At 45.6% G+C, this 14,673-nt stretch overlaps 1 protein-coding gene across 1 annotated transcript in view; it reads left to right on the top strand.

Annotated features, from left to right (window-relative positions):
* The window catches only part of LOC308319192 (transcriptional repressor p66-beta-like), a 54,157-nt gene that overhangs the window by 20,295 nt on the left and 19,189 nt on the right, over window positions 1-14,673 (top strand). Inside the window, exons 2-6 of the mRNA XM_080769106.1 lie at window positions 4,326-4,498; window positions 7,000-7,382; window positions 10,495-10,612; window positions 11,585-11,713; window positions 14,277-14,402. Of these exons, the coding sequence (XP_080625232.1) occupies window positions 4,328-4,498; window positions 7,000-7,382; window positions 10,495-10,612; window positions 11,585-11,713; window positions 14,277-14,402 (927 nt within the window). The 5' untranslated portion in view covers window positions 4,326-4,327. The remainder of the gene's footprint in view (window positions 1-4,325; window positions 4,499-6,999; window positions 7,383-10,494; window positions 10,613-11,584; window positions 11,714-14,276; window positions 14,403-14,673) is intronic.

The raw sequence follows: 14,673 nt of genomic DNA, 5'->3' as shown, positions 1-14,673 counted from the left end.
TTGTTTTTTTTTTATATATATTTTTTATCCCACGATTTTGTAACCCATTTTTCACCCCTGTGCCAATCATCTACTGTGATCCTGGGCTCTACACACCCTCCGCCAACCTGGGGAGAGCAACGGACTTAACTCATGCTCCCTTCATGCCCGAGTGTCCAAGTTGCTCCTTTACACCTGACAGGGGGGGAGTTTCCCTGGTTGGACGTAGCGTGTGGAAGGAACACGTTATTCCAACCAGTTCCTTTCCCCTCCATCAGGCGCCCCGGCTGGCCAGGGGGAGGCAGTTTAGAGACCAGGATTACTGCATGTTTTGCAATTGTTTTTTAACAACAATGTAACTCTTGAGAGCTAAAAATGGACCCTTGTTATACGAGTCCATTCGGTTTCATTTTAGCCTCTCGTTTAGCTTCACGGGGACCACCTGGAAACCCCTCGAGGTGGCTGGAGAAGAACAGTGCGTTACATAACGGTGTGTGTGTTGTGGTGAACAGTATGGACCGGCTGCTCTGCTCATGCACCTTATAGTCCACAGGGACGTGCAGAGGTTGTTAGATAGAGAGAATGCTGGACAAACTCACCCCGGTGCTTGCCCCGTTTTTCCTCCCGGAATTTTCACCAGTGAGGGGGATAACCAGGGGGGCAGTCAGACGGATATTTTGTGAAGCCACTAAGGAAATGAAAGTTCATATAATGGCCTGTTGTGGCGCTGTCACTGGACCCAGAAAAACCCATAGCCCCATAGAAGTCCATGTATTTGGGCCCAACATCAAGTCCTAGACTGTATTACCTTAATAAACATGGTCATGAATACTTTTTGCTTCCAGTCACTAGTTTAAAGTCTCATTTCTAATGTCATAATTTATTAAAAAAATTACCATAAAGTCGCGCATGTTCTGAGGGGCGTGGCTACCGTTACAGTCTATGAACGGGATCCCCCACCCACTCGAGTCAAAATAAAAACCAACGAAGAAGAAGGGGGAAGTCCCGCCTCGTTGTCTGGGCCAGCCAATGGGCCAGCTGGCCTGAGCTGGGCCAAAACGGATCTAGAAAGATGGCGACTTCCATTGCAAGGACTGACAGGCTTCATTTTACGTTCACGTTAGACCCGCGGAACGCTTTGTCCATATTTTTTACAGTCTATGGGGATAACTTTGTAAGAATACTGGACTACTCGCCCCGGTGCTTGCCCGTTTTTCCTCCCGGAATTTCCACCAGTGAGGGGGATAACTTTTGTAATATGCTATTGGCTGTTTGTATTCTTTTTGGAAAAATATAACAAGATACTCCTGTGGAAAGGCTATATTATTTTACTTATATTGACCCTATAAACAATTTAGTATTATTTAGTATATGTAAGGTTTTGCCCACTCAAATGGTACCTCGTCAGATAATCCCCACATATCCTACAACAACTTCTGTGAACAGACTTAAATTATAAATAACAGACTTAAATTATATTTGTACTTAGGCTGTCTGCTCTCATGAAAGTTTATAGTTAGAGCAATTCAAAGTCCAGCCGTCTGCTGTCCAGCCTCTCCCACCCCTCACTGGGGAAGATTCTGGGAGGAAAACAGAAACGGGGCGAGTAGTCTTGTTACCCTTTGTAATATGCGACTGGCTGTTTGTATTATTTTTGTGTATGGGTTTCTGACGTGTGTGGTTGCCGCAGTCGCTTACATATAGGCCCCTCCCACCGATATTGTTTTCCCTTTCTTTTTTTTTAGCCCCGTCTTGGTCGATGTGTCCTTCAGATGTTTTAAGTGATTTGGAAATCCTGTAACGCTCGAATAATTGGTCTGTTGACCCTTTGCTATTATACAACCTCTGTCCAATTTTCCTCGACTCCTTGACTCTCTGGACTCTCTTGAAAAGTAATTTGAAAATGTCTATAACGCTTGAATAGTTTGGTCTTCTGCCCCCTGCAAGGGAATTCATGTCTTTATAAACGATTGTAGATTGGTTACGTAACCAACAACGGCCAATTAGCGACTATACAAGCGTTATGCAAAGCTCGGCCAATCACAGCGGAAGTTAGGTAGGTTACTCCAGAAGAATAATAAAAGTGTGACAATAACTATAGTGTGGTTGCCCTTTGGACAACCACACTGATTAATCATACAATCTTTTCTTATTTTGAAAGCCAAAAACCCCCCCAGGTCGTAAAGTGTCCCGCATTCTTATTTAAATTCGCCTGAAACACAGTACAGTACAGTACAGTACAGTACAGTACAGTACAGTACAGTACAGTACAGTACAGTACAGTACGTTTGAATAAAGCTTGTTTTGACCAAAAACGCAATCTGGGAAAACATTAAAATAAATAAATAAACTGAATACATTGAGGTGGATGGAGCGGAACCTTTTCACTTCCGCTTCATTTCCTGTTTTATCGATCGCCTAGCAACCCGCAAGAGCTATTGATAATTATGGAGGTTCTTCCAAATGGAGCTTATAGAAGAACACTCTTGAGAAGAACACTCTCAGAGTTATTATAGGACCTTCTTGAAATTAAAACCTTTGAGAACCAACGCTATAACGCTAATAACGTAATTGTATAGCAGACAGACGTGCACAGTCAATGTACGGTATCAGCTCTGACAGTTTGATTTGAACACCTGGTCCTCTTCCCCCAACTGTTTTACAGTGGGGCGGCAGTGGCTGAGGGGTAGAGTGGCCGGTAGAGCAGCCCAGTCCGATCCCTGTGGGCTCCCCAAGTGCCGAGTGGAATAGTGTAAGAGAGTGGGCGACACGCTTTGATGTGCCTATAGGGCTATATAATAGTTCCAAACCTTGGAACTATATCCCATTGAGATAGAATGAGCACTTCCGCATTCCATTGTTACAATGGGAGTCAACGCTATAGTGTCGCCACTCTCCTCCTACTATATTACTCTGCCCGCATGTGTTACTGTGGAAGTGTCCTTGAGCGATACTCTGGACCCCTAAGTGCTCCCGATGTGCTGGTTGGTGCCTTGCGTGGTTTCCTGCTTCGGATAAAAGCGCTAAATGCACCGTTTACCATTTACACCGGGGGCGGCGGTGGCTTAGGGGTAGAGTGGCCGGATGGTAACCGCAAGGTTGCCAGTTCGAAGCCAGTGGGCTCCCCCAGAGTTAGTGTTGAAGTGTCCTTGAGCAAGACTCTGAACCCCCTGATTGCTCCTGATGATGTGCAGGTTGGTGCCTTGCATGGTTTCCGCCGCCATCGGTGTATGAATGTGTGTGTGTGTGTGTGTGTGTGTGTGAATGGGTGAATGCAATGGGTCAATGTAATACACAATCTATGTAAAGCACCTTGGATAAAGGCGCTATATAAGTGCACCTTTATACCCTGTAAAACCTGTGGCCTGACCAGTGTTGTTTTTGACAGTACATTCAGTTTTAGTCATTATAGTCTTTTGACATTTAGTTTTAGTCACATTGTAGTCACCTGAAATGTTCCAGTGTTAGTCCAGTTTTAGTCGACTAAATCTACAGTTGATTTAGTCGACTAAAATGTGTTTTGACAGGCCTTGTAAAGTCATTGTAATGGCAGATTTGACACTATAAGCTCTAAAGTCTAAACTATAAGATGTTACACTATAAGCTCACAACGCGTCGCAGCGTGACGCGTTGTGAGCTTGTAGATCTGCTATTTCCAGCATGCGACCCAGCATAAAACTGGATCTCTTGTCCACTAGTCCCTCCCTATAACACTTTAGTCTAGTTTGTATTCGTTGACGGAAATTGTCAATACATTTTGGTCTTGTAGTTTTAGTCATCGTAGCTTTAGTTTTCATTTAGTTTCCATTTAGTTTTCGTCAGTGAAAAAAGATAGACATACTAAATAAAGGTGAGTTCATCATCATTTTTTGACCGCCATTTTTGACAATGCCACGCCAGACTTTCTGGTCCTTCATCGCCATCCCCAGTTCCTGCTGCTTACTGATGCATGTGTCCCTATAGCGATGATGACATCAGGGAACGACAGTTTTCTACCTCTGGTCTGCTTTGAGGCATGCAGGACTCCAGAGAAGAAGGGAAGATATAACCTATAACATTGTCAGCTCTGTAGCAGTGGCCGGCAAACTGTGTTCTTCTCGATCGGACCAGTGAAGAAACACGGGGAAGGTTCAGGTTGCCGTATATTAGATCAGTCGATGGGTGGCTCTTCCAAGACAGATTTTGCGCTCTCATTAGAAGGCAGGTGTTTAAGTGCCATCCAACCGTTTCTCTAGTTTCTTTGAAAGTGTCCATGTCTCGGAGCCATAGAGTAGAATCGGCTCAACGGTCGTCCTAAATAATAATGATGTGAACTCTCTCTCTCTCTCTCTCTCTCTCCTGTGCAGGTATGGAGCGGTTGAACGAGGAGGCGTTGAGACTGAGTTTGCTGAAGCGCAGCCTGGACACCTCCTCCTCCACCTCCTCCTCCACCTCCTCCTCTCTGGTGGGGGGCGGGGCCGGAGCCGCGGCGGCGGCGGCGGCCGCAGAGAGGGAGGAGCTTCTGTGTAAGCGTGTGAAGGTCAGTGTGCAGGAGGTCAGGGGTCATGTACCCTTTTTTTTTTGTATACACTCGACTTTACCTTCAGTGTGTCCCGTTTTATGAGTGGTGCAACCACTCCTCTAGACAGCTATGTGTGTGTGTGTGTGTGTGTGTGTGTGTGTGTGTGTGTGTGTGTGTGTGTGTGCGTGTGCGTGTCCGAGCACGGAAGTAGCATATTGTCACCACCAAGTGTCACTGTTGTGTAGTCTAACACACACAGAGAGAGCTTGTACAGTACAGTACAATACAGTACAGCACAGAACAGCACCACTTACTTCAGACGGGTCTGATTTTTCAATACTTTACAGCCGTGGTTCCTTTTTTTTGCAATATACATAAGGTTAAAAAGTCCTTGTTCTCCTCCCCTGGTACTAGGTGTAGACCTTATGTTAAAGTCCTTGTTCTCCTCCCCTGGTACTAGGTGTAGACCTCATGTTAAAGTCCTTGTTCTCCACCCCTGGTACTAGGTGTAGGCCTCATGTTAAAGTCCTTGTTCTCCTCCCCTGGTACTAGGTGTAGACCTCATGTTAAAGTCCTTGTTCTCCTCCCCTGGTACTAGGTGTAGACCTCATGTTAAAGTGCTTGTTCTCCACCCCTGGTACTAGGTGTAGGCCTCATGTTAAAGTCCTTGTTCTCCTCCCCTGGTACTAGGTGTAGACCTCATGTTAAAGTCCTTGTTCTCCTCCCCTGGTACTAGGTGTATACCTCATGTTAAAGTCCTTGTTCTCCTTCCGTGGTACTAGGTGTAGACCTCATGTTAAAGTCCTTGTTCTCTCTCCCCTTGTACTAGGTGTAGACCTCATGTTAAAGTCCTTGTTCTCCTCCCTTGGTACTAGGTGTAGACCTCATGTTAAAGTCCTTGTTCTCTCTCCCCTGGAACTAGGTGTAAGACCTCATGTTAAAGTCCTTGTTCTCCTCCCCTGGTACTAGGTGGAAGACCTCATGTTAAAGTCCTTGTTCTCCTCCCCTGGTACTAGGTGGAAGACCTCATGTTAAAGTCCTTGTTCTCCTCCCCTGGTATTAGGTGTAGACCTCATGTTAAAGTGCTTGTTCTCCTCCCCTGGTACTAGGTGTAGACCTCATGTTAAAGTCCTTGTTCTCCTCCCTTGGTACTAGGTGTAGACCTCATGTTAAAGTCCTTGTTCTCCTCCCCTGGTACTAGGTGTAGACCTCATGTTAAAGTGCTTGTTCTCCTCCCCTGGTATTAGGTGTAGACCTCATGTTAAAGTGCTTGTTCTCCTCCCCTGGTACTAGGTGTAGACCTCATGTTAAAGTCCTTGTTCTCTCTCCCCTGGTACTAGGTGTAAGACCTCATGTTAAAGTCCTTGTTCTCCTCCCCTGGTACTAGGTGTAGACCTCATGTTAAAGTCCTTGTTCTCTCTCCCCTGGTACTAGGTGGAAGACCTCATGTTAAAGTCCTTGTTCTCCTCCCCTGGTACTAGGTGGAAGACCTCATGTTAAAGTCCTTGTTCTCTCTCCCCTGGTACTAGGTGTAGACCTCATGTTAAAGTCCTTGTTCTCTCTCCCCTGGTACTAGGTGTAGACCTCATGTTAAAGTCCTTGTTCTCCTCCCCTGGTATTAGGTGTAGACCTCATGTTAAAGTCCTTGTTCTCCTCCCCTGGTACTAGGTGTAGACCTCATGTTAAAGTGCTTGTTCTCCTCCCCTGGTATTAGGTGTAGACCTCATGTTAAAGTGCTTGTTCTCCTCCCCTGGTACTAGGTGTAGACCTCATGTTAAAGTCCTTGTTCTCTCTCCCCTGGTACTAGGTGTAAGACCTCATGTTAAAGTCCTTGTTCTCCTCCCCTGGTACTAGGTGTAGACCTCATGTTAAAGTCCTTGTTCTCTCTCCCCTGGTACTAGGTGGAAGACCTCATGTTAAAGTCCTTGTTCTCCTCCCCTGGTACTAGGTGGAAGACCTCATGTTAAAGTCCTTGTTCTCTCTCCCCTGGTACTAGGTGTAGACCTCATGTTAAAGTCCTTGTTCTCCTCCCCTGGTATTAGGTGTAGACCTCATGTTAAAGTGCTTGTTCTCCTCCCCTGGTACTAGGTGTAGACCTCATGTTAAAGTCCTTGTTCTCCTCCCTTGGTACTAGGTGTAGACCTCATGTTAAAGTCCTTGTTCTCTCTCCCCTGGTACTAGGTGTAAGACCTCATGTTAAAGTCCTTGTTCTCCTCCCCTGGTACTAGGTGGAAGACCTCATGTTAAAGTCCTTGTTCTCCTCCCCTGGTACTAGGTGGAAGACCTCATGTTAAAGTCCTTGTTCTCTCTCCCCTGGTACTAGGTGTAGACCTCATGTTAAAGTCCTTGTTCTCCTCCCCTGGTACTAGGTGGAAGACCTCATGTTAAAGTCCTTGTTCTCTCTCCCCTGGTACTAGGTGTAGACCTCATGTTAAAGTGCTTGTTCTCTCTCCCCTGGTACAACCAGGTGGAGAGCCTCATGTTAAAGTCCTTGTTCTCTCTCCCCCTGGTACAACCAGGTGGAGGGCCACCAGGCCATGGAGAGGCTCAAGATGCTGGCCTTCCTGAAGCGGAAAGACCTGGCGGGGCTGGAGGCCATGATGGGCCTGACGGAGTTCAAGGGTCACCACGCCAACGCCGCCGCGCACCACGGCGCGCTGCTGGCGGCCTCGGCGGCCACGGCCGCCCGGATGGCGGCGGCGGCGGCCGCAGCGGCGGGAGGCGGAGGCGGCGGCGCTTACGACGAGAGGACCAATGGGAGCCTGCGCCTGTCGTCGCCACCCTCGTCCTCGTTGCCGGGCGGAGGCTTGTCGTCGTCGTCGTCTCACGCTCAGCCAATGGGACGCAGCCGGAAGGAGAACATGATGGGGGAGGAGCCTGTGGACATGAGCGCCAAGAAGAGGTGAGGTCGATAGCGAGGGGAGATGACAATTATTTGATTGCTTTTTTATAGCGCTGCCAATTACAGTATGTTGTGCACCTTCGTCTCTAGGGTGAAAGGATATACAACATAATGCGAGTGCGAGGAGACAGGGTTGAAAAGAACTTTAGTTTATTTGTAGTTGGCTCTTTTTTCGTTAGCAGAGACAGAGTTTTAAATGTTCTTGTTCTTTGGTTCACAACTCTAGAGAGTATTGGCTTCACGGTGCAGGTTCTATTCTAAGAAAACTAAAAATCTAAAGCTTACCCCCTAAACTAAAGGCCCTAACAGAGAGTTAAACCAAAAATACAATTCTGAATCCCTAACTAACCTAACTAACCAAAAATTACAATAACTTATAGAAAAGAAAACTACCTGGCACCCCTACATGGTGGAGTAGGAACCGGGGCTTCATATTTAGCAAAATAAAAAAATTATAGGTTACAGACTTATAGGCAAAACAAAGATTATACTTTAACTTTAAGGAACTGGGCTAACTCAAAGCGCTCTTTACAACGGTCCCATTCGTTCATACACTGGGATGTGAAGCGGGCGAACGGTCCACGCCATGCGTCCTCACGTCCCACACTCTCGCACAGCAATGGCGGCGACCGCATGGAAGCACTGCAGGGTTTCAGTGTCTTGCCTTAAAGGGACACTTCACCCTTTTTGCAAAAAAATATATGTTAATGACGTTTAGAAGCTTTAGAACACTTTCCTGGGGTCTTTATGTGTGTAATATGTGTTTTTAGATATAGTTTAGATTGTAGCAGTGAGGGCTCACTTACTTCCTGGACTACAATTCCCACAATGCTTTGGGGGGCACTGCTCCTCCTTGTGGATAGGGGGAGGGCTGTCTTACTGAGACAACATGTAGTCCAGGAAGTAAGTGAGCCCAGTGTCCATGACATCAGAGACACTGGGCTCACTACTGCTACAATCTAAAATATCTAAAACCACACATTACACACATATAAAGACCCCCCAGGAAAGTGTTCTAAAGCTCCTATAAACGTCATTAACATATATGTTTTGGCAAAAAGGGTGAAGTGTCCCTTTTTAAGGACACTTCGACATGTGGACACTATTATGCTCTACCTCCTGAGCCACAGCCGGCCGCTCCTACACTTAAGGGTTACTATGGCTCTCGTTTGGAAACGGCCCTTTAGAGCTATAGTTTGAACGGGTGTTAAGGGGCCATTCACACTAAAGCGCCGCCGCTATAACTATATAAACGTGACGGTTGTTCAAACATCCTTGTAACTCAAGTGGACACCTTTTGGTGTTAGCATTATGCTATATGCTTTAGCTATTGAAAAATAGCAGATCTACGAGCTTGTGGGTCTGCTATTTTTTGAAAAATCGAAGAACGACGTCGACATAGAAGAAACATAGCTTTTTCAGAGAACTGTCATGATGTATAGAAGACATTTTTTTTAAATCTGATCTATATATGCTCCGGTTATGCTGTCGGGGGACAGAAACTGACGCAAGATCGGGCTTTGACCGGCGAGGTTTTGCTCGCTGTGTTGTTGAAAGGCTCTGCGAGAAGATATATAGCGCCTATAAAAGGTTAGGTTTCTGAATACCTATATAGCGGGTTTGATATTTGGCTCTCTCGCCCGACTGGACATCTTACAGTATGAAACTGGGTTGCGACCGCACACAGAGAAGTCCTGTATTACAGCCAATGAGAGCACAGGACAGCTGTGCTCACTGACTGTCTGTCTGTCTGTCTGTCTGTCTGTCGACTGTATCGATAGCACGCACATACGGAGAGAGACAGAGTTATTTCATGAAAATCAAGATGTAACGTCCTGTCTCGCTGTAGGCTACACGCTACCACAAACATGTTGCCCTGTGTGTGTGGCATGCACGCAGAGAGAGAGAGAGAGAGAGAGAGAGAGAGAGAGAGAGAGAGAGAGAGAGAGAGAGAGAGAGAGAGAGAGAGAGAGAGAGAGAGGAGAGAGAGAGAGAGAGAGAGAGAGAGAGAGAGAGAGAGAGAGAGAGAGAGAGAGAGAGAGAGAGAGAGAGAGAGAGAGAGAGAGAGAGAGAGAGAGAGAGACGTCCTAGCTGTGGCATGTGAGATGTCAAAATGAATTGGAATAAAAAACAAATGCTGTATTCCATTATGCATATCGGGTCTGGATCGCATCTTGGTGAGCTCTTGCAGTGTGTGATGCCTATAGTCGGCTATCAATCGTTTAGTGTGAAAGCCACAACGATAATATGATATGACAGCCGATTACAAAAAAAAAAAAAGACTCTTGTAGTGTGAAAAATACAAAATGATTTGAGGACTCTCCCACAACTTTAAAACTCCTACAGTGTGTAGAGGCCATTAGGCTTTAGGTTAACAGGAGTTAGGCCTGTTAACAGGAGTTAGGCCTGTTAAACGCTAGTTAGAATAGCATAAGTTAGGCCAGTTTAACAGGAGTTATAGGCCTGTTAAACGCTAGTTAGAATAGTATAAGTTAGGCCAGTTTAACAGGAGTTAGGCCTGATAAACGCTAGTTAGAATATTATAAGTTAGGCCAGTTTAAGCCTGTTAAACGCTAGTTAGAATAGTATAAGTTAGGCCAGTTTAACAGGAGTTAGGCCTGTTAAACGCTAGTTAGAATAGTTTAAGTTAGGCCAGTTTAACAGGAGTTAGGCCTGTTAAACGCTATAGTTAGAATAGTATAAGTTAGGCCAGTTTAACAGGAGTTATAGGCCTGTTAAACGCTAGTTAGAATAGTTTAAGTTAGGCCAGTTTAACAGGAGTTATGGGCCTGTTAAACGCTAGTTAGAATAGTTTAAATTAGGCCAGTTTAACAGGAGTTATGGGCCTGTTAAACGCTAGTTAGAATAGTTTAAGTTAGGCCAGTTTAACAGGAGTTATAGGCCTGTTAAATGCTAGTTAGAATAGTATATAAGTTAGGCCAGTTTAACAGGAGTTACGTTGTACAATAGTTGACAAAAAGTCTTTGTTGTTACTTAAGTAAACAGTGCCGTGTTGATATGACATCTAAACTATGATCTTGATGTTTGTGCGCGTGCGTGTGTGTGTGCGTGTGCGTTTGTGTGTGTGCTCGTGTGTGCGCTCGCATCTTAGTGAGAGGCAGTGCATGACAGGTTCTCCTGATGTCATCGTTCTGTCTGACAACGAGGCGTCGAGTCCCAAACCTGCAGTGTGCAAGATGGAGAGACGTCCCAACGTCCAGCTGTTGAAGGTAAGACGGAATAATGAATCGCATTTTTATGAATTGCATTTTCCAAGTGCTCAAAGCGCTTTGCAACGGTCCATTCGTTCACACATCGGGAGGTGAAGCGGTGAACAGTCGACGCCAGCAGTCCTCACTTCCCCACATTCACACACCGACGGTGGCGAGCTCACACACCGACCGACTCATTGGAGGCAATGTGGGGTTCAGTGTCTTCTTGCCCAAGGGCACTTTGACATGTGGACAGGAGGAGGAGGAGCCGGGATTCGACCCGCCGACCCAGGGATCGTTGGACGACCTGCTCTACCTCCTGAGCCACAGCCGCTGAAGGTTACCTGACTGACAATCATGAAAGTATACTAAAGCCCGTTGTACACAACGGTGTACGCTTCCACTATAATCAATGGAACCCGGATGCGGTGCGCAAGGTTGTGTGTAAGCTCCGCAGCGGGAATCTTTATGAAAAAAAAGTGCTTATTTTTTATCCGTGTGTCTACGGCGGTCACGCAGGCCCTTCGCCTCGCCTTCGGCGGGGAAAAACAAATCTGTAAATACGGACCTCCCCGCGGCAGGGACGTATAGCTGACCGTTAGGGTTACCGTACTACTCGTAGGCCGACCCCCCCCCCATCTGAAAATGTGTCGTTTCAGGAACCTCCCAGAGGCAAAGATTTAAGTTAAAAACGTTCACTCGTTGAAGAATATTAAGAAGATTTGCCTTCACGGTTTAAAAAAAATAGCAGACCTACAAGCTCGTAGCGCGCCACTCTGTGGCGCGCTATGAGCTTGTAGGTCTGCTATATTTCAATAGCTTGAATTATGACAATGTTTAAAACTCCAAAAGGTGTCCCCGCACCAAAATGGATTAAAAGGAATTGCTGTCATTCTGTATTGAAAACATTGCGTGTGTGCGTGTGCGTGTGTGTGTGTGTGTGTGTGTGTGTGTGTGTGTGTGTGCGTGTGCGTGTGTGCGTGTGTCCAGGGTAAATCGGTGGAGGAGCGACAGAAGGTGATAACGTCTCTGAAGGAGGAGCTACGCATGGAGGAGGCGTGTCTCGTTCTCCTCAGGAAGCTGAGACACAGTCAGCTGCAGAAGGAGAACCTCAACAAGGTCTGTCTGTCTGTCTGTCTGTCTGTCTGTCTGTCTGTCTGTCTGTCTGTCTGTCTGTCTGTCTGTCTGTCTGTCTGTCTGTCTGTCTGTCTGTCTGTCTGTCTGTCTGTCTGTCTGTCTGTCTGTCTGTCTGTCTGTCTGTCTGGTCTGTCTTGTCTGTCTGTATGTCTGTCTGGTCTGTCTCTGTCTGTCTCTAGCCTAATACATTCCTACTATTCTACAAAGCTTACCACAGTTATTACTATTATCATTATTCCTTTTATTATTATTTCCGAACCGTTACGCAAACTTCATAAAACAATCTTTCCTTCCGCGGGGACTTGTTGAAATCAATCCATGCTTTTTCAACAGGCAATAAAAAATAAAAAAACCACAACAATAACTTTTGCCAAGAAACAAAAGCTTAGCGTGAGGTTCACGAGCTTCAAAGAACCACGAACCCAGCGGCTTTCCTGGAAGGCAGGAAATTGGACAATCTAATCTAACTAGGACAAATTGTCCTCGCTAATGTAATGTATATACATCACTAGCAGTATAACAGTGATATAAGTATATAAGGCTGCCAGATATATCTTTAATTGAACATTTACCTTCATCAAGGTATCACCATGCAAGGTATATACAGCACAGTGGTTCCCAAAGTGGGGACCCCCAGGGGTCCTTGAGGGAGTTCCAAGGGGGGTCCCCCCAGCTAAATGATAATTTGGAAACCAAATGGACACTTATGGGTCTGTAACTCTGAGAGTGTACAAATGGAACCATTTGGTTCCATTTTGTACACTCTCAGAGTTAACTTAACATTGATTTTTACAATATAAATTGGGGGTTCGTAGGCTACTTTGCATGTCAAACTGGGGGTCCTTCAAGTTAAACGGGTTGAGAATCACCGCTAGTGAGCCGTAGAAATCTGCTCTAATGGGGGTCCTTTGGCATATCTTTTCAAATGGTGGTTTGCGGGTCAATTAGTGCCAACTTCATGGGTGTCCTTGGGGCATTGATTGATTGATTGATTGATTATAAATATTTATATAAATATAAATAAATTGATTATAAATATGTATTAACAGTTTGCAGAATTACAGTACATTTCAAGCACAAACTCAATACAAAGACTGTTAACTGTGAGTGGACGACCCAATTAAGCATTACACTTGTTTACAAGAGGGTCCACCATGTTCAATTCATGAAAGCGTTTGGGAACCACGGCATACCTGTTTGCAATCCCAGCAGCAAAGTGCCGTGTAGTGGAGATCCATGCTGTGTTGTTTTTGGCAGCAAATTTCTATTTTAGTTTCATTCACAGTCTTTGGAATGAAACTTATGACTGTGGGCCGATTCATACTCCTATTTTAGAGCCGAATAAAAGTCGGTTCGCCTCTGTAGAGCCTACAATTTGACGTCATTTGAGGTTCGGGGGGGCGGGTACCGTCCTAAAGTCGGCTCTTCGGTGCTACTGAAAATTTCTGACGAGCCAAAATCATTTCGGCACTACAGCGCCGAAACAGGAGTATGAATCGGCCCTAAGTCATATCTTAGTCACCTTGGAATGTTTTAGAGTTTAGTCTAGTTTCAGTCGACTAAATGTCATAAGACTTTAGTCGACTAAATCTGCAGTTCATTTAGTCGACTAAAATGTGTTTTGGCGGGCCTTGAGGCAGTCGTAATGGCTCATTTTGCACTTGAGCCATTACACATTTTACATTTTACACCTGCAACCAGGTGTAAAATGACTTATACTGGACCTCTTGTCCACTAGTCCCTCCCTAACATTTTAGTCTAGTTTCTATATGTTGACGAAATTGTCAATACATTAGTCTTAGTTTTAGTCATTATAGCTTAGTTCTCATTTAGTTTCCATTTGGTTTCCGTCAGTGAAAAAAGGTAGTCGACGGACCTTTTTCGTCTTAGTTTTAGTCGACAAAAACAACACAGGATCCATGTGCAGTATTAATAAAGTTGAGCACAGCTGCTCCTCCCCGCCCCCTCTCAACTGAACGTACCACCCCCAAAATCCAAAATGACTATTTCATGTTCCACCCTGAAGCCGTACTGATAAGTGTCCTGTAACAGGTTGAATGCCGACAAATTCACGGCCGTCTTTCAGGCTACACTGCCTATTATGTTTAAAGTTACCTTTGAACAGCCACTGCGCCGACCGCTGTGTTGCTTGTAATGAATATCCACTTCAAAACGGTGCGAACGCTTGTTGTTGTACTGTTGGAAAAATATTCCAAAAGTTGCCGACCACAACAACAGGCAGGACGGGGGCAGCCGCACGCTCTGCTAGGCAGCTTTCCCATTGTAAACAATAATAAGGACTCAATTTCCCATAACCCTTTGCATGCCGGAGCGACAGACCTTTCTTTGCGACGACGTCATCAAAACACGTCTCACATCCCATTCTGTCCAGGTGGAATGACTTAAAACTGATAAAAAAAAAAAAAAACGTGGATTAAACAACGAAAACATAACTCGGGCAACTCGCGAGTAGAAGTCAAAGTGTTTTAATGACATTATGAAATATAAGTGTAATTAACATGTTTGTGTTCTGGTGCCATTGCAGGTCCCGGGGGCCCAGAATGCATCGCTGCAGGCGGGTTCCGTTCACGGAGCTCAACCCAACAACAAGATGTCTGTCCGAGCGACCGTGCACCCCCCCGAAGCCACGCACCCACACCAACCCTCACAGGTACCACCGTAGTACAGCAACGCACCCACACCCACCCTCACAGGTACCACTGTAGCCTACAGAGACGCACCCAGCAGCGGGCGCAGCGGACTGACCTCACGCTTCCTTCTGTGCATGAGGAGTCCAAGCTGCTTCTTTACAATTTGCCAGTTGAGGCATTTAGCAGACGCTCCAGAGCGACTTACATTAAGCAAGAACAACAAGCACGACAATACATCACATACATAAAAAGTAGTTATCATGAAACATGCGTAAGCTAAGAACGCAACAG

Source organism: Protomyctophum bolini (assembly GCF_963924005.1).
Source record: "Protomyctophum bolini genome assembly, chromosome: 7".
In the NCBI taxonomy this organism is placed as follows: domain Eukaryota; kingdom Metazoa; phylum Chordata; class Actinopteri; order Myctophiformes; family Myctophidae; genus Protomyctophum; species Protomyctophum bolini.
The sequence above is the reverse complement of the archived record's forward strand: the minus strand, read 5'-3'. Positions and strand labels throughout refer to the sequence as shown.